The sequence below is a fragment of the Rhea pennata genome, chromosome 15 (assembly GCF_028389875.1).
Source record: "Rhea pennata isolate bPtePen1 chromosome 15, bPtePen1.pri, whole genome shotgun sequence".
In the NCBI taxonomy this organism is placed as follows: domain Eukaryota; kingdom Metazoa; phylum Chordata; class Aves; order Rheiformes; family Rheidae; genus Rhea; species Rhea pennata.
Window position 1 is genome coordinate 8,334,921 of NC_084677.1, and position 19,431 is coordinate 8,354,351.

Here is a 19,431-nt window from a genome sequence, read left to right on the forward strand (position 1 = left end):
ATGTGCTAGCTAGACTGCATTACTTGTTCCACATGTGTCCAAAGTCACAAATGAGGTAACTTGGTGTTTTTCTCATTTATACAGTATATACGCGTTCCAAGGAAAGAAGGCAGGTGAAGGAGAAGCCGTGAAAATATTGAGCTCTCTGTAATTTGCTGGAAGCGACTCTGAATAACTTGTACAGCATTTTAGACAGAACGCATTAACAATTTTTGTACTTACTTCTCACCAGCTTGGAAACGATGACACAAAGTTTATAAAAATATATTTTATTTTTATAAGTAATAGTTTTAAATAATTTTAATTAAAAAGTAATTTATCACTAAAGAAATCTAACACCATGTAAATTTGAATGGACACATTACATTGGGTTCGGACTTCAAAACTTTCATTTTTGTCAAAGCATCATTGAAAAAAGTGAATATATCTTTCACTAGTTTTTATTTTTAAAAAATACTTATTTTTATATAGTTTCCATTTATTTTATATGCAGTTTTTCTAAGATTGTAGCAAAAATAATCTAAAAACTGTAAAATAACTTCATACTCATTTTAGGCAATTATTCAGTCATACCTGAACATTATACTGTTTTATCAGCTTAAAATGTTCTGGATAAGGGCAAAGCATAGGAGTGTAGAGCACTGATGGTCCTGCAGAACTAACAAGGTGTCTATAGGCTGTAGAGTCATTTTAGAGAATCTCTTCAGAATTCCAGAGGGAAATCCCGCAGGGCCTCCAGTTCTTTTCAACTGTATCCCTATGAAGGCTTTTGTCTTTTACTGCTGTAATATTACTTCCAGAAGTAATATTATTGTAATATTATTGTACTACAAGCAGAAAATGAAAAACTAAACAGGAAAGACAGCTAAATGCAAATTTAACATTTAAAACGAAAAAATAAAAAACTTCTATCACGTTATTCATCACCAACTGAGGAGTTTAAACGACTTGGAAATAGGACAATCTGTATCATATCCCATTGCTGCGGAACACGTTGCTTAGAAACAAGTCAGAACATACATAAGCCTCCAAGCAAGTCACCCACCCGAACGTCTCTTAGGATGAATAAGCACATCTAAAAAAATGGAATGAAGAAAGCCCTATACTTTTTACTTTTATAAATCTGTAAAATGAGAAAAAAAGTCACTACCAGCATGGCTGAAAAGACTGAATAAATCAAACCTTAAATTTCAGGCATTTTGTAAAATTGCATATGTTAGGTCTATTAACAATAATTAGATTTTTCTAAATCTGCAAGTATTCCTCTGCTTAATATAGTCTTACTTCGATTTTTAAAAAACTAATTCACATTTCCTCAGCTACTGCTATTAGCCAAAGAAATCTTACTGTCAAGGGACTCATAAAACTTGGGTTCAAGTTCTACATCTGCACCAGACTTGCTTTATGATCATTTGCAACGTGTTTCACTGAATGATGACAGACGCTTTCCGGTCAAGTCCTTGGAGAAGGTACCAGCCCCATTGCTGCGCTTTTCCGAGGCACAATCGAGCCAGCAGACTAGAACAAGTACCTGGGCAGATCCTCCAGCTCACAAGATTACACATTAATTTAAAACCCTGAGGAAGGTGGATTTGTGCTCAGACTGCCAGCTGGGCTGCAAGCAGTGGCATTTTGTGGGTTTTGCTATGTAGACAACATCATCAAATTTCTGCGGCTGCCTGTTCAGTGAACGACTCGGGCTGCTGATGGTCACCACAGCGGCAGGTTTAAGCTAGGCCAACATGCTAGACTTGGCATTAAAAAGGCCGAGGTGCCTTTTCTGGATGCTTTGTGGAAGGAAAGAGAACACCTCCAGTGCAGGAATGAGGACAGCGGTTTCAGAGCCCGGTTCCACACCTTCACCCGATCTAAGGCTGCATTACTGACGACAAGGCAACGGGCTCTTCCTGCCCCCAACCTCAACTGCACCTGTCGGGTCGATGCTCTGATCTTGCTGAAAACAAACACAATTAAAAACAATTTGTTCTCAGTAAGACCAGTTTACTGATCCAACTCACTTTGGGGTTGCATAATTACTAATGCCAGCGCAGGAAGGAGGCTGGCAGTACACAGCGCAGGACTACACCCACTTCTGGCAGCAGCCGTCTTGGACGGACCTAACTATTTGTGAAAATTTCAAGAAATTTTGTCGTAGTCATAGCAAGTTTCTTTGGAACCCGGTAGTTAGCTGCCTTATCCTCCAATTCTACACAGCTTACATTCAAAATCAAATTTAAGAAGTATTTAAGCACTTTTATCTTTAAAATAATGAGATCATCTTACTTACTTTTCAGTGCTACATTGAACAAGAGAATTTTACTAAGTGCTGATTGACTTTTAAAATGTACAATAATCCCAATGTTATTAAAGCAATATGGTTCATATATAAAATTAAGAATTTTAACAATCTTATAAGATCAGCCCACTGAATTTAAAGTGCTTTATTTTCTAGCACTTTAGAAAATAGGAATAATACCTTTCCTATTTTCTAATAGGAAATAGGTATTAGAACCTATTACCTTAAAAAACAGGAATAATACCTTTTTTTCCCCTCAAGCTTTCTCCATTATTTGTGTCTCAGTAAAAGATACTCAATAGACTACTACAGATGAGGTGTCACAAAAATACTTCTGAACATCATATAACAAAATTTAAGACTTTTTTTATATATATACACACACACACACACACACACACACACACACACACACACTAGCAGAATCTGTAAGTAAAAGATGCCACTGCAGGAGAGAGTGGAGGTTAAGAGTATTACCAATATTTAACATGAAAGCAGTAGCAGGAATTCTGTTAAAAAACAATTCTCATACAATACTGATGTAACTGTAGGAGAGGAGGGGAACAAGCCACTCCTGACTACACCTGGAATCAGTTAACCAGAGAGCACAAAGACAATTCCAGCAAGTACCTGAGAAGTCCCTCTGCTCCAATTTATTCTACCCTGTATCCTGTTTCTAGAACCTGCCAGTCTGCAGCTCCTCACAATACGGTAAAAAAAATAAACAACAACAACAAAAAAAACAATACAAATCCAGGAAAGAATTTATGCTTCAAGGTAAAATTTTTCTTTCTGGTTAATTTAGTTTCCTTCCAATATCATGCAGGCAACTGCCACTTGGATTAATACATAAAAATATGGTGCAAACAAACTGAATTTTGTGAACAGTGCAAAAATCCCTTTCTAAATCCCATGTGACATAATATGCTGACTGAAGGGAGGGCATCAAGGGTTCAAACTCTTTTCAGTTGTCCTGTGGACGAAAACTGAACCACAGGAAGTTCCGCCTGAACGTGAGGGGGAATTTCTTCCCTGTGAGAGTGACGGAGCACTGGACCAGGTTGTCCAGAGAGGTCGTGGAGTCTCCTTCTCTGGAGATCTTCAAGGCCCACCTGGATGTGACCCTGACTAACTTGCTCCAGGTGACCCTGCTGAGCAGGGAGGTTGGACTACATGATCTCCAGAGGTCCCTTCCAACCTTACTGATTCTGTGATTCTATGATTTGTTTCACCAAATTAGTACTGTATCTTCAAGAATTTTCTTACACACTCATACACTCTGGCATGAGCTTAGCAATCTTTAAACCATTAAAAATTTAAACCATTCTGGGTATGAGGCAAGACTTCCTAAACCTCACTCCTCACCTCAGTTAGAAACCTTCTTCTGATTCGAACCCTAAAATCAATTCTAATATACACATTTTTGATTTTATATTAACTCTCTTTCTTACTAACTTGTGTGCAAAATGATGTCCTGATTTCATGTGAGGCTTTTCACTTGAATTTTCTAAATGGTTTGGCCACTTACATCAGATTAACAGTCAATGCTTTGGAAGCTTCTGATGGAGCTGTTTAGATATCAATGTATAGTAATCCTCAGAGCCAACAAGCATTTTTGTTCCTTGCTCATACAAAAGGAAATTTTGAATAAAACTAAAGGATAAAATTAAGACCTGTGTTCACAGAATGGAAAGAAGACAAAGTAGTAACATACAGGTTGTTTACAAGAAAGTAGCATTAATTAGGAGGATTTCCTCCTCCACATTTTCAACAGGATGCTGTCACACGAACCCTTCAGAGTAGTCATTACCTTAAGCAAAGAAAAAAAAAATCAAACTTCTAATCTAACCCTCCAACGCACCTAATATTAATTTGCTGAAGTCAATGTTATGATTTGTGCTTCTGTCAAATGTCTTTTCATGTATAAAGAAGTACTAAGTAAAAAAGGAATGCATTTACAATGTTCAAAAGGTAGACATTGCTCAAATAAGCAAACGCTTTCTACCTCCATATTTTCACATTTATCAAACTTGTGCAAAACAGGTTAGGAAGCAAAGGCTATACCATACTCTGAATCAGATAAACTGCTATGAATTTAATCTGGGATGGCGAACAGAATTCCATTTTTAACTTTTGCAGTTTTAATGATTAACTGATAGTATTCATAAATATTTTTATGTTCTAACAAGAAAGGATCCATGATTCAGGTGGTGAAAACCACATCATCATTTGCTTAAAAAAAAAAAAAAAGGGCATGTCATCCAACAAGCTAATTTTAGCTTGTTTTAAAATATTTCAAGACTTGAAGAAAGAATGAAATTAACAGTTACAAACAAATTTAAAAAATCCATAACCACTGCATATTTTGTGACATTTTAACTGAAAAGGTAAAGCTCTGTTTTAGTGTTTCTACATTAAAATCAAGCAGATTTGAAATGTTCTCAACAATTCATTCTACATACAAGAAGAAAGAAAATACTTGGCTTTTTTGGCTTTAGAAAGAGGCAAGGCTAGAAAGAGGCAAGGCTAGAAAGGAAGCTAAGACAGTCATTTATATTCTCAAAGAAGTTCATTATTTTCATTGTAATTATTAAGCCACCAAACTTAGCAAAGATGAAAAGGTGAACAATATTCACTGGGAAAAGTGAAAATCAAGAAGAGGTACTAGAACAGAAAAAAATGAAGGAAAGATAAGAGTTTGAGGAAAACAATTATCTTCTTTCACACACTGAATAACTTAAAACTCTAAAACATCCATGAATTTAGACTGTAAGAGTTTCCCATAATTGCAAGTTTTTACTGATTGACAGATCATCATTATTGTAACACACATTCTTTAATCCACTTTCTCCATAACGGATACCTTCAAAAAAGCCCAAGGACATGATTTCTGTGGTTGCTTATTAGCTCACCTACACTATCAAACACGTTTGTTTTTCATGTCTTTCTCCCCCTTGTTTCTTCCTTGTTTAGCTCTCTCTTTCCCACAATTTTTCTCCATTTCTTTCCTTGTTCCTGCTGCCTGAGAGGTGGCAGCAGCAGGTTTAGGTGGAAGTGCTGGGAGGTGCGAGGTGCACACCACGAGAAAGGAGCCATCAGCCCTTTTGCTAACTCAGTATGTCTTTTAATCAGAACCTTCCTCTCACACAGGAGACAGGACTGTTATGCTCTCAGCCACTGATAGTTATGCTCATTAGCACTGAACTTATTATTGTCCATTTTCCCAGTCATTAAAATCCTTTGCTACCACTACGTTATATAAAAATGATTTTTCTCTCACCCTCTCTTACTTTCTCTTGGGTATCTTTTTTGCATTTTACATGTTACTAATTACTTTCTCTCTCTATTTTTTTAACAGCATTTCAGTTCTGAGAAAGGCATGATCTCATTAAGAGAAGGGAAAAATCAGCAGTCTTGTCACAAAAACCAGGAGATCTTTGGATCACCAGATAATCCAGAGATACCTGGAGTACAAGCCAAGGCAGAGAGCTCTAAGGAAAGGAGGAATTGTCTATTACAAAAAACAGTTTGGTTTTGACTGCTTAAAAAGTATGAGCTTGAATCTTGAATTGCAAAGAGCACAGTGTTAACATGAATAGTGCTGTCTGCACGGCAGGCAGTTGACCCCAAGAAATCTCTTCTTGCTCCTCCTTAATACAGTCCAGTTATCTCCAGCTAGGAGAAGAAACAAGGTAACGTCCATGTCTCAGCAGTATTACTGCTAGAGCCTAACAAATACTACCTTAAATGAAGCTGGTATAGTTAGCATCAGCCAGCACCATTTGTCAGCTTTAACTGATGTTCTAAAAATCCTTGGAATACTATTTATTTGAATAATCATTTAAGGAGACATAATATAATTTGAAATGCATATACCTAAAAAGCAAAAACAAGGCTAAATTTAAGTAGGAGTGGAGGGAGAAGAGAATTCTGAAAAAAGATTGTAGCTAAAAGAACAGCAGTGTTGCAAATGAGGTAGCAGAACAGGTCTAAAACTACAGGTTTGTGGGTTTTTACTTTTAACACTGTCGTTTTGAAGCATTTTGTGCAATATTTACAGGACAATTTCAGAGAACTTCATGGACTGAGCAGTGAAATGAGTACTTAATCACTTGCATTTTTTCATAGTACAATTTCAATCAAGCTATTATCATTCTTATTTTAATAGTCTCAGATAAAATTTAAGTTTAGCTTTTAATAAGTTTTAAAGACTGAAATCAATAGTTATTTGATGTACAAAATACTTCTTGACATAGAGTATCATACAGCAAATGCTTGCAAATTGAATGTACATAGGACTTCTGCATTTTCTCTCCCCCAACCAGCAAACCACTGACCTTCCTTAAGACTTTTCTGGCTGTTCACATCAAGGCATTCCTTTTCTTTCAAGGGCTTAACATCTCCTGCAGGTAAAATCTCTGAAAAGCCCTGCTGCTGCTTCTTGGAGCTATCAATCATGGTGAGAATCCTTTAAAAAGGCAACATCCAGCACAGGAAAAAAAAAATATTTATTTGCCACCAAGCAGTATACTGCTGTCCCAAACGCCAAATCCAGTTTCTTCCTCCTAGTAAATGTGCAGCTGTGTCTTTATGCAGGTGAATACAGCTGTCATCTTTTACTTTCTAGGTTGACCTGCAACACACAGTCTGCTTTGAGCCAGTAACTCGCTCAGACAACAGTCACGGAGCATGTGAAGCAGAACTCCCAAATCCCACCTCTTTTCCAGGCAACCACTCCCCCTTTTCCTTTAGTTATGCTTGCTTCCTCTGTACATTCGCATTTCAATATGCAGCTTGATGGTCAATCATCTGACAAAGAATGAGTCAAGCAGTTAAAAATAAATCCAGCAGTTGCTGAAGGAGCAGCATTTGCTGATACCTAAGATAAATTACTGCTGGGGACTCTTGCGCTCTTTTCCCTTCCTTCTCCCTTCCCCCACGACTCTAAACCCTGCTGCAGGCAGCAGAAATACTTATACTCAGCCCGACTGGCACATTCTTTACTCATTAAGTTTCATCAGTAAAGAAAACTGTCTATTGGCATTTAAAAAAATTATGCTGAGGATCCTTCTCACCTCCACCCTCAACCCTTGTTTTATCTGGGGATAAAACACTGGGGAAGCCAATGATCATTTCTGCGTCTTTCCTCACAAGCATACCAGAGAGTATATTCATTCGCATGAGTTTCTAAAATGAACGATTTTATTACTTTCCTTTCTGCATTACAGTTACCAGGCAGTAACACTTCTCATTATTCCTTAAGTTTTAGGATTGCTTCCTCCTACAGTTTCTCACCTGCCATTCTCTCCAGTATATTCCGTTTATCTTGCATGAGTCATTGCTTCACTGTCGACCAAATGGTTTTGGGAAAAGGGCTCCCTTCAGAGTCTCTGGCATTAGCCATGTGGCAACAGCAGACTCGTTTGTGCTTCCTCTATTAGATGAAACAAACTGCACCTCATTTTAAGTAGCTATTATAGTTAACAATTAATTCCAGCAGGTCCCTTTTCCCCTCTCCCCACCACTTACACAGAATAGGTTCACTTGCTCTACTCAGAAAAGGACACTCAGAATCCTTGTTCTGCTAAATAACATTTTCTGAGTTTTTTTATGCCTTAATATTGTCATTTTTTTTCTTCTGTCTTTATACCAGTACTAGTCTTCCAAATGCTGCACATCTAAAAAAATCTTCGTGTATTGAAAAGCCTCACTCTTCTCGGCTCTGACATTACCTACATCTCTCCCATCCAGAACTTCACTCCCTGAACTTCTTTTTGTCTGCCTATTCCTATGGCTCCTATCTCCCTCATCCTCTTGTAACTGATGTCTATCCAGGTAGCTAATGTAAGGAGGTGAAATGAAAGAAGGCATGCTGTACAATCTGGAGAACTGTACCAAATCCATCTGATCTGGAAATAATCTAGGCTGCTGGTAAACTTGTGAGCCACACAACACAAATAGCAAATACCACAAAGAAATGACTTCACATTCTACACAAGAGCTAATTGACCTATTTTAATTTAAAAAGGTAACAATTTATCACATTTAATTTTTTAAAAAGGTAACAAAACCTTACAAAAGGCTTTAAAAAATATTCAAGGGGTTTTAAAATGTTTTATTCTAGAAACAATAAAACCTACATGGAATGCAAGGCATCGCAGTTTCTCATCCTAGTTCTTTAGAATTTAATCCCACAATTTTTCTTCACAGAAAACGTTCTGCTATTGTTATGCATATGAGTGATTCAAACCAAGTCCAGTGCAAACCTTAAGTTTTGAAATTTTCTTCAACTGTCAGAGGAAAATGTGTTTTAGGAAAAAAAAAAAGCGTCATTTCTTACTTATGCTAACAGGTGACGGCTTTCATGTTTTACTTTCTAAACGCCACATGTACAGAGTAAGATTTTACATTTAAGGTGAAAAAAGATGCCAGTTAAAAGACATTTTAATTACTATTTAATTTTGAAGTAAATTTAAGCTTCATGCTCTAATTTACCCCATACCACCAGCTTCTAATTGCCTAAAACCACCATCATTGTACACAGCTTCCACATTTAACTTCCACATTCCTACTTTTTATTTCAATTCCTTCAATCTGAAATTATAAAGGATATCTGTCTACATACAAAAAAAACCCAGTTCACTTTTCCTTTATGGGATTAGATCAGGAAAGGTCTGTGTAATTAAATACCTGGTGCAGAATCTTAAGAATAGAAATTAGAGAGGAGTCACCTTGCCTCTTCCGGTCCTCCTCCAAGACCATCACTCGATGCAGCAGTGGGCTATGCCTCTTCCCCTCAAAAGCGTGCTCCTGTGGGAAGCTATCCAGAGTGCCTGGCGGCACCGCCAAACTACCCTGACTTCACGGGTCCTGCTCCACTGTCTTCCTTCGGTGACTAGCAGGAAGCAAACCTAGTTCTACTCAAAGCTGCAGATACAGAGGAGACGGGAGCTTACTGGGCCTTGTGAGCACCTGGACATTTATGCAACTGAAAATAAAATAACACTCTTACAGCATAAAAGATTTAAAACAGCTCTCTAAATATTTGGGGTTTTGCACATCACTTCTAGTAAACTTATCAGCTTAAATACAAATTATAGAGTATCACATAAATTATGTCCCAACATTTCTGATTTTGCAGTGATTTTCATCGGGCACACACACAAAAAGCCCGCTGTGGAATAACTCCTTCATAAGTTGAATGAACTTCCTCAGGGCCTCCAATCTAATTTCTTCCTCAAGGTCTCCAATTTACTAAGCACAAAAAACAAAGCTACTTTTGAGAAACATGCACATCTGGATCAGAGCTCCCAGACAACCAGAATTCAAGCACACACTGTTTAAGAAACCTATATGAAAATTTGACACAGGTGATAAATATATTCTTATGGATATACCAGATCATTATTCTACATTTTTTCTTGTTCTAACAGAAAACCTAACAGTTTGAATTAGTTAATAGTCTGACCAGTGTAACAACAGATAAAACCAGAAATGGTTTTATGCAAAGAGTACTGTGTTCAAGCTATTTTCTAAAAACTCTATCTTTGGTCTGAAGTAATTTCAAAATGATTCAGAATACAGAGTACCTGAAGTTAAAAAGCAAAACAAAACAAAAAAACAACATATTAATAAGGAAGTCTCTCACATATTTAGTGAGAGTGCCCAGTGCTGAAGTGAATGCCACATCATAGTCAGGCATAGTCAGGCAAAAAGAGTTCAAACTTTCATACATGTTTCTCATCCGTTGAGAAAGACGAACTTTACTAACAGAAGACCTGGCTATCCACTCCTCACCTTTCTCAAAAGCTACCCACTACACAGCAGAATTACAGAACAGGGAACATACTTATCCTTCAGCTACTTAGCTTAAAGCCTATCATTTTAGCTCAAACTCACCTCCCATTGCAATATAAGCTAGCATACAGATTAATATTTTAAAACACTGTTCAGAAGTCTGATCAAACACTAACCGTAATGTTCAAAAGAACAACTACATGAAAAATGCAAGATTCATAGAACTGAAAATACGGATGACGAAATTCTTTTGCAGCCTGGGAGAGATGAATGCTCAAAACGATGTTGTGGTGTTCTCCATGTAACCAAATATTGTAGCTGCCAGACCAATGTTGTACAGTATCACATAGTTGGCAGGGGAGTCAGCAGGGGAGGGAGGGAGAAGACAGAGAGCTAACACCTGAAGAGGACGAAAAGATACCTTAGAAGAAAACAGTTTTTGTTCAGATTCAGATATACTATGAACACTGAACATGCCTAGGCATTCTGCCCAGGGAACAGTTTCTCTTAAGTTCCTACACCAAGAATGACTTTATGCCCCAAGTCACAAACACAACTCATTTCCAGATCTCCAATATCATCTTGTTTACTCAGAAGTCTTCAAGATACACAAATAAAAGCCCATCTGATAACGTGGATATATTCGTTACTGGAATAATCAACAATACAGTTCTGTTTTAGAGACAAGTCTTAAAAAAAAATCACAGAAATATGGTTATATTTCAGAATAAGCATTAGTGAAACACTATCAACTTGTTTGTTCTTTCACTACTTTTAAAAGTCTTTTCCTTATTTTAGCAGTTTATTATATGACCAAACACAATCTACAAAATTGTAGATTTTTAAAAAAATTTAAGATTTTTTAAAAAACATTTTACTAACGTAAGATTTAACTTTAATGCATACCTCATCTAAAACTCAAAAAAACAGGTGTGGAACTGCTTCCCACAGGCTGAGCATGTTCTCAGGTTGGGGTCCTTACCTCCAACCTACACAAAAAGCAACACCTGCAAAGGGGAGGCTCAGACGTCAGGCCAGAGCATCTCGTTTGAACAGACTCTGATGAAAGCAGGTTTATCACAATTCAGTGGAGGCATCTGACAGAACCTGTGAAAGTGAAAGGATTTAAGCAAAGGGCTTGCAAGCAAATGTGTGTTTCAAGAATGTCAAACTACACAAACAAACAGCACTTCCGCCTCTTCACTCACTAAAGACCTACAGAGCCGTTCCTGTGAACAAAACATGCACCTAAGCACAGGAGCACCAACAAGGTGCTCCTCGGAAGGGAACGAGTGCACCCCAGAATGGCCGACAAATCTGGTTAAGAATTTCAATTTTATTCACCTTGATCTCTAAAGCAAATACGCAGTTTATTAGAATTAAAGAATTCTGAGTGTGGAGGACAGTTCTTTTGAAGTATATACACCTACAATTCAGGTCAGAGTTTCCATAAACAGAAGTGAAAAAACCAACTTTCACCTCTGAATAAAAATAAGAGCTGTGTTTTCCTAAAAGCTCAATAAACAGACAGCTCTCCCTATGCTCCTTCAGGCCAGACCTTCTGAAGAACTCGGTGCCTAATATGCTCGGCTCTTCTGAATGTAGCTGTTCACTGGGGGCCCAAAATAATAAAAATGTTCTTTGAAAAGTTCTAGTCCTCAGCTACACATATTTTGAGACTACTATCAAAAGAAATCAAAAGAAAGAATTAAAATAGGGAGTTCTATAGCTAGAGCTATTCAACTCAAACTATAAGCCCAGATAGCAGAAGAAGAGAAAGAGATAAAACATACATTCTCACTGTAGTTGGACAGTCCTATAAATATACTTGCAAGAAAGTATGGTTCAGATTTTTTTCCACTTTTTTATGTCCTTAGTGTGTGTTCTCCATATGAAACACTTCATGCAAAATGGCTGGCAAAGGCATGGGAAATACAAGCATGATGAAACAAAAGCAAGACACAGATAGTAGAGGTTCTGAGGAACAGTGCTCTAATAGCCTTATTTATACTTTTCCTTTTTCTTAAAAGTAACAGAAGTATTGCAATTTCTTTTAATTACTTTTTTTTCCACATTTCATGCAATATATATTACTGAGCTATACTGGCAGTCAGCTTCACTTCCTATCCTATCGGAGTTTTAACAAAAAGCTCCAATAATTAAGTTACGAATTGAGAAAAATTAAAAGTATCTTAAATTCAAAGTTGTTTTTAAAGTGTAAAACTTCAAAAATGTAAGTGGACAATAAGTTTAACTGAATTCTAATTTTAGGAATTAAATTCCTAGATACATTTTTAAAACTGCTGACAGCACTTTTATTAAAATGTGTATAAATACAGAAGTAGTTTTTAATATTTAGATTAAAATTGCTGCTATTTTGCAGTAATCTCCTATAAATATAGGGGATCCAGTGAAGTGGATCTTAAGGTTTATTTCCAGAAAGTAAACAAGTATCTAAATTTTTGCCTTGAAAAAATAAACAAGTTTTCAGTAACATTCAGTAACAGAAAAGTACAAATTGAATTTCAAAAAATATTAAGGGACTGTCGATTTTAATCCAATGCAACACTGAAAGATTTCTTAGAACATATTTGGGGTTCTGCAGTGCTATCACACAAGCCCAGTACTTGAAAAATCTCTCTCTGGTATTAGTTGATAAAGCAAAGACTCTATTGCCAGTAAACCCTGACATGGAGTCACTGGAATTTAACTGGAAAGCAGTTGTGCTGACACCCAGTCTCATTTACAGTCATTTCCTGCCATTTTTAATCACATTGAATTGCACTTTACTCCTGCGCAATCTATTCAAGAATGCTACTCAGTGACAAAATATGGACCTTAAAAGCAGAAGTGGAGTCTTTCTGCTCTTGTTAGCACAAGTATATTTTGTTATTTTCAGTAAAACTACGTAACATGACATGAGTCATAGAGCTTTCTTGAAAACAAGTTTACAGAATTAGACATAAACAAACATAAAATCATTTTCTTTACAGAACTTTCCTAGTTCAGCAGCATTTTGAGAGTTAAAATTGCAAAAAGCATTTATATAACAGGTATGTACTCCCCACCTCAACACAGTAAGTGGCAGAATGCATTAGACAAGAGATATCAATTCTGTAACATTTCTGGACAGTCATCTGAACAGTCCAGAAAAATGACTGGAAGGGAAATGAGACAAATAGGTACTTCAAGGTCTACAAACAAAGAAACTTGCATATCTTAGGGAATTTCCCTTTGAGAGAGATTATTATTTTCTCCAAGGTTTGCGTGTAGTTAAAGAGTACTTTATTGTATGCTTATGTAAAGTTGATTTGCATTCATTAGAGTACATGTGAATATAATGCTGCAGAATTAAACTGTGACAGCAACGACGTGATCCGAGTACCACAAAAATGTGAGGTATCCACTCCAGAAACTCTAAATTTAGATTGTAGGGTTCCAGCTCTAACAAAGAGTTTCAAGACCAAGGTCAGTTTTCAAGACGTACTCTGCAGGATCAGGATAGCTCAGTCTAACCTTAACTAATTTTGAAGCTAGCCCAGCTCAGAGTTGGGATGTTGGATTAGATGACTTTTAGAGGTCCCTTTCAACCTGAATTATTACTACCTAGGCCAATATCCAATTTGTTGGGTACATAAAAGCTAAAGGTTCATACAAAAATCCGTGGTTCATGTACCAACAACCTACCAAGAGTCTACAGCAGGGCTGTACCAGAAATTGCTAGTGCTCTATAATATTCCTTTCATTCCCCTTTTCGATTTTTAAATGATGACAAATGGACAGTTGTTGTTTTACATGAAATTTTTACATTTCTTCATTAGTGTCATCTCCTAAAGTAACTACTATTAGGAATATATACTGTGTTCTACCTGTGCCAGTAGTAACAACTTTATGAGAAGAGCACTTGTATTTGCAAGCAGTAACTCAGCTCTTGAGAATAAAGTAAAAGCACAGTTCCATATTATGGCAAAATTTACACCTTTGCCACTGCCAGAAGTATGTTTTTTTAACTTCTTTCCATTGCTCCTTTTCCTTCCTCTCCACACATGTTCCTCCCTCCTCCCATCCCCAGCCCTCATCACATAATTCCCCCTCCTCCCTTGTCCCGCCTCTAGTCTAATCTCACAATAACCCAACTCAAATTGTTGGCCTGCCAGAAAACAAGACCAAAACATATTTTTTTAAAACCAGGCTATTTTTATGCCATTAAGCAGCTGCACTGGATAATCATGTAACTGGACATGGTGCAGAGGCCAATACAAGAGATGCACAGAAAGGAGTGGAAAAGGAAGAAAGATTGAGGACCTTCACTTCTGGGGGAAAGCAAACTTTCACCTGCTTAAACCATAATAGGAACTTACACTGCAAAATTTCAGAAATAGCAGCAGGATAGCTCGAAGCTAAGTGAGTACCAACACACATTTTCTTCTATACTGGTATCTGAATAGCCAGAATGCTTTTTCCAAGAAGTTTAATCTTCATCTTGGCTTTCCTCTGCTGGTCGTGTATTTAAATACAGAACGTTTCGTAATAAAGGAAAGAGAACTACTCATATCCAGAGTAAATACTGGATGTATAAACTCTCTGAAGTGAACATACACCTGTTTCCAAAGAGCTATTTTTATAGCTGGACCACACAGAGAATCACACAGAAACCTATAATGAGCTAGAAACAAAAGTGTGGCTGAAACACCAGTTTCTATTCAACAACATAAAATAACCACCTCTTTCAGCTAAAAAAATGAGAGATTTAAACCAGAGCACAAATAAAGCATCAGTATTTCAAAACCAGATAACTACAATGCAAATTGAAGTAAAAGATACATGACAACCTTTTGTTTTGCTATAAAATAAATCAGTTGAGGAACTCACCTTCACAGGGTAGAATTACTCCTCATTTTAATTTCCATTTATTCCATTTATATTGCATAAAAATGGGTGAAATAGAGAAGAAAAGCTTCTGAATGGAACATATCTGTTTGCTACTTAAACCAAAATTCAGTAACATCTCTTTTAATAATAACATATTGCAAAAGTTTTTCATAAACACTGGTTTGCTTGTAATCTAAGGAAATCAATGTTTTTTCTTATCATCCTGCAATACAGGCTTTCCAATGTTCTGCCAGCTTTCAGAAGTTGGCAAAAAAAATCTCCATTATTTAGAAAGGGGAAGTGCCTAGCAGAGATTTTCCAGAATCACAATGAACAGGAACAATGCAGCAATATTGTACTCTCAACAATGCATTCTTGTCTGCAACTCAGAATATACCTGTATCTTTTTAAGTATCAGTGATCTAGGGAATGAAATCGCTAACAACTGAACAACTTCACAATCTCATTAAACATGAGATGACTAAGCAACAATTGCTTTAACAGTAGATTTCAATTCATCACATCATATTCCTCTGCAATCACATTTAAAAAAAAATTGAAGACGAATTTAACCTCTAAAGAAAAAAACATGTAACAGTCCTAGGCATTTAATCTATTTCACTACCACCAAATTTAGAGGAAAAGAAAATTTAGTTATTCAAACATTTTTTTTTCACTTCAGCTTTACCCACATCTTGATGAATGCCTTGGTCCTTCATACTGTTTCATTAATTCAGTTCTTCATCACTTAGTAATGACTCCTTCACAGGTATAGGGAAAAAAGTGTACACAAATTAAGCATTCATTTAAACAATCCCAATTACATTTTATGCAATTACCTCTGTGAACAGTAAGCATATTAGCTTAAACTGTTAGAAAAGATTTAACAGAATTCCTACTTGTTATTACCTAATCTTTTAATATAATTAGTTTTTACCCTGCCTTCTTTTTTGTAATATAAGAACTGTGTTCTTAAAACACAGCTGTATATATAACAGTGCATAAGTGCATTGCTTCAAACACATAAGACATCTGTCAAACAACAGAGAGCAAATCTCAGCCCATAAAATCTTATGCTTGTATTTAAAGTAAATACAGAAAATCAAAAACATTTGAGTCTCATCTTCATATTCTGTCGGTTGAAAAAACAAGTAAGAAAAAATATTTGACATTGTACAATAAGTCAAATGAAAAAATAGAGAAATTTTTGGAATAGCACTGTGTACTAAACTATGACTAAAGAATTCTGTCAGGAAAGCTGCAGACATGTATTTAACAAATAAAATGATTCAAATTACTGTCACCATCTAATAGTTGCATTCTCCCCTCACCCCCTCAAAAAAACAAACCCAGTTTATAGTGATACGAAATTGTATTTATAATATTCTAACTCTCTTTGCTTCATGCACGTGATTATCTCCCAGTAAAATGCATACAAGTTCCTTTTAAGGAACGACGTATGTTGAGAGACACGGTTTGCAGCTTGAATGAAAGATTCTCTAACATTTCACCCCTTCCCATCTACATGCACATATTTTTAAAGGAAAAGTCATCTATCATGCTGTGATTTCCAAGACTCATATAATAAATATGAAACATCAATTACTAGTTTTGTTTGTACTGCTCCACCTTCTTATTGTAGTGTCCCTATCACAAGCTAATATTTCAATGGTAGCACATACGCAGTTATGATTTAGTTCCAACAATTGCAAAAATAAAATTAATACAACTGAGTGGAATTAAAAAATAACATTCATTTCCAGCTATTCAGTTAGTTGTCTACAAAGAATTTCAGGAAAAGAAGTTAACATAAGACACTTAGATCAAGAGATTTCTTTAAAAGAAAACACGCTTTCCATATCTTCTGTAATCACTTAAATGTCAAATCCTGTAACATAGGATTTTTTCATATATACCAGATGCCTTAAATTGAGTCAGTCACAGGTCATGTCTTCCATCTTAATCTCTTCACAATAAGCAGATAATTAAAAAAAAATCTATAAATCAAACCAAAATGACAGAATGTTTGTTTAGAAGTTTACCAAATGGAGTGACCCTGCTGGAATTCTTTCATGTAGCCTGTGAAAATGTCAGAATATATTCCATTTAAGAGGTCATAGTCCCCAGAGAGCTCTGAGTTTTGGCCTGTATGTCTTTTCACATGCTTTAATATTTGAAAATTGTTCCTTGTAGACACTGACTGATGCCCTGGGAATGCTAGGATTGTGGGAACTGGCAGTACCAATGACAAAGACAGACTTACTGGGAAACAAGTACCTACTCAGTTGGCTCCCTCCTCTCATAACAGATAAGATGACATTCAAATATTTACAGGGGAATCAAAAGAATACACACATTAGAAGACATTTGTTTTTCTGACATCATGTCTTAAAAAACAAAACAAAGCAAAAAAATAAATACAAACGTATATAAATTACAACATGCTCAATTTTTAATGGTCCCTGGAACATCCAATACATGTATGCTATTAAATAATCCTTTGTAAAAACACAGAGCATATGTTAAATTAAATTAAAAGGATGAAAAAACACTCTTCATTATAAACTGTAGTTCTAGATCTAAATAGGCTTTGGGTTGTTACTGCTATTATTCAGAATATAGCCCATATGAGTGCTGTTTTCTGGATTCGTTGCTTTCAGGTTAGTGACTGTGAAACTGCTGAATTTAAGTTGATGTTTCCAGTTATTTTCTCTGTCAGTTACTTAAACCAGAATGAAGTTTTTTGTTCTCTAGCCTTCCCACTATCCATTTTCTCTCTCCAAACTCTCCCAAGAAAATAACATCTAAGCACTGTAACCTAATATGTACTATGAGAGAAAAAATACCTAAACAGAGATCTAGGGGGGAGGAGGAAGGAAAAAAAAAAGAGAACAGGAACATGAGCGAACTGTGGGATACAAGGTGATACAGGAAGACCATACCAAATTTCACCTGATGACCCAGCATTGAAATTGCAGCTTCAAATCTATTAATTGCACAAGGGATTGAGAATTTGTTCAGAAGCCACAAAGCTATGCCAATAATGCAGGTGTTACCAGTGCTATGCTATGAGGGAGCTGAAGATAGGAGATAACAGATAAACTAATATATCCACAACTCTTCCAGATGCCAGAAAAACTCCCCTGGTACATCAAGTTTATCTTAGTACTATCACGAGGTTAAGTGTGGTACAGATTTTATTCAGTTATTTTGATAACTGTCTGTCTGGCAGCAGGTTTGAGTAGTCCTTCAGAGGAACTCAACAGACACAATCTGAAAAAGTTTTTTTCTATCTTCATGATAATTCATTCAGTTCCCCTACGAGCCCCAGTGACACCCTAGGAATTCATCATATTCATCTGACCTTGAATGCCTCAAGGTTCCTGAACACCACTGCTCTTCAGCAGCCCAAGACACTGATTCTGTTCTCTTGAGAGGGTTGCTGGAATAGATGGGGACTTGCTACCTTTGGGAAAACTTTTTCTAACAGGGATCCTACCAGTGTTGCTTTTTAGTTCAAGATGTTCACTGTCCCGAGGCTTTCTTCTGGCAAAACATCCAGGACTCCCACCTCTTTTCTCAATTAGCTCATCTCTGTTGTAGAGTATTAGCTTTAACCATGAAAGGGCATGATCTAGCAGACACCACTATCTTTTGCTCTCCTCCAGTAAAAAACATTCAATCCCCAACACCACAGGCATAAAGTCCGGAATCTTCCCTGATTTTGAGATACAGAAGAGGACACTCATTACCACATGGAGCAATACTGTTTCTTCCTACAATGCAAAGGATACAGCATAGACACACAGCATCTAAGGAGATTCACAACCAAGACACAGAGCTGAAGCAGGCCTACAGAGTGGGACAGGTCAGTTAATAGCCTCTGCAGTATCCAACAAATTATGCACCCATTTTATAAGAACATGACCAAGCTCTCATCTGCAGATGACTGCACAGCAGTAACTTGGGGAGAACTTACACATTTATTTATTTAGAAACTAGTAGCCACTGTCACAAGAAAGGGAGGCAAGGAAGCCACTGGAAAGCCAAGAGAGGCTGCTATAAAACCTAGAAGGCAGGATGTTTTCACTTTACAGGTACCGCTACGATTTCATGGATCATGACAGCAAGGCTTTCACTCCCATCTCTCCCAGCCAAGGCAGCGTGCTCATCAGTACTGCAAAAGCACTAAATTCAGTATGCAAGCTTGGTTCATGCAGTGCTTCCTTTTTTAACGGCAACTGCATGTGCAGTTCCTCCACACCCACTGGCACTGAAACAACAGGTTGGAAGGCTGCAAGCAGGATCATTCCCATCTACCCTCCTGCTGTCAGCTCCAGACAGTCTCCACCCTTCCCTTTCCTGCTGCCTCTCAGATAGACACTGGTACAGTTTGTGGGTAGCAGATTGTCTGACTAGTACCTCAGCTATGCTGTGCTGCTGCTACTTTTATCATTCTTCCTTCA

The 19,431-nt window shown here is 36.8% G+C and overlaps 1 protein-coding gene across 4 annotated transcripts in view; it reads right to left on the reverse strand.

Annotated features, from left to right (window-relative positions):
- The window catches only part of MRTFB (myocardin related transcription factor B), a 93,466-nt gene that overhangs the window by 41,351 nt on the left and 32,684 nt on the right, over positions 1-19,431 (reverse strand). Inside the window, exons 1-2 of one of the 4 annotated variants that reach the window (XM_062588437.1) lie at positions 9,028-9,076; positions 6,634-6,764 (exon numbers count right to left, since the gene is read on the reverse strand). The exons of the other annotated variants lie outside the window; for them this stretch is intronic. Coding sequence (XP_062444421.1) covers positions 6,634-6,754 — 121 coding nt within the window. The 5' untranslated portion in view covers positions 6,755-6,764; positions 9,028-9,076. Of the gene's footprint in view, positions 1-6,633; positions 6,765-9,027; positions 9,077-19,431 lie in introns of those variants that run through there. 4 annotated transcript variants of the gene reach the window in all.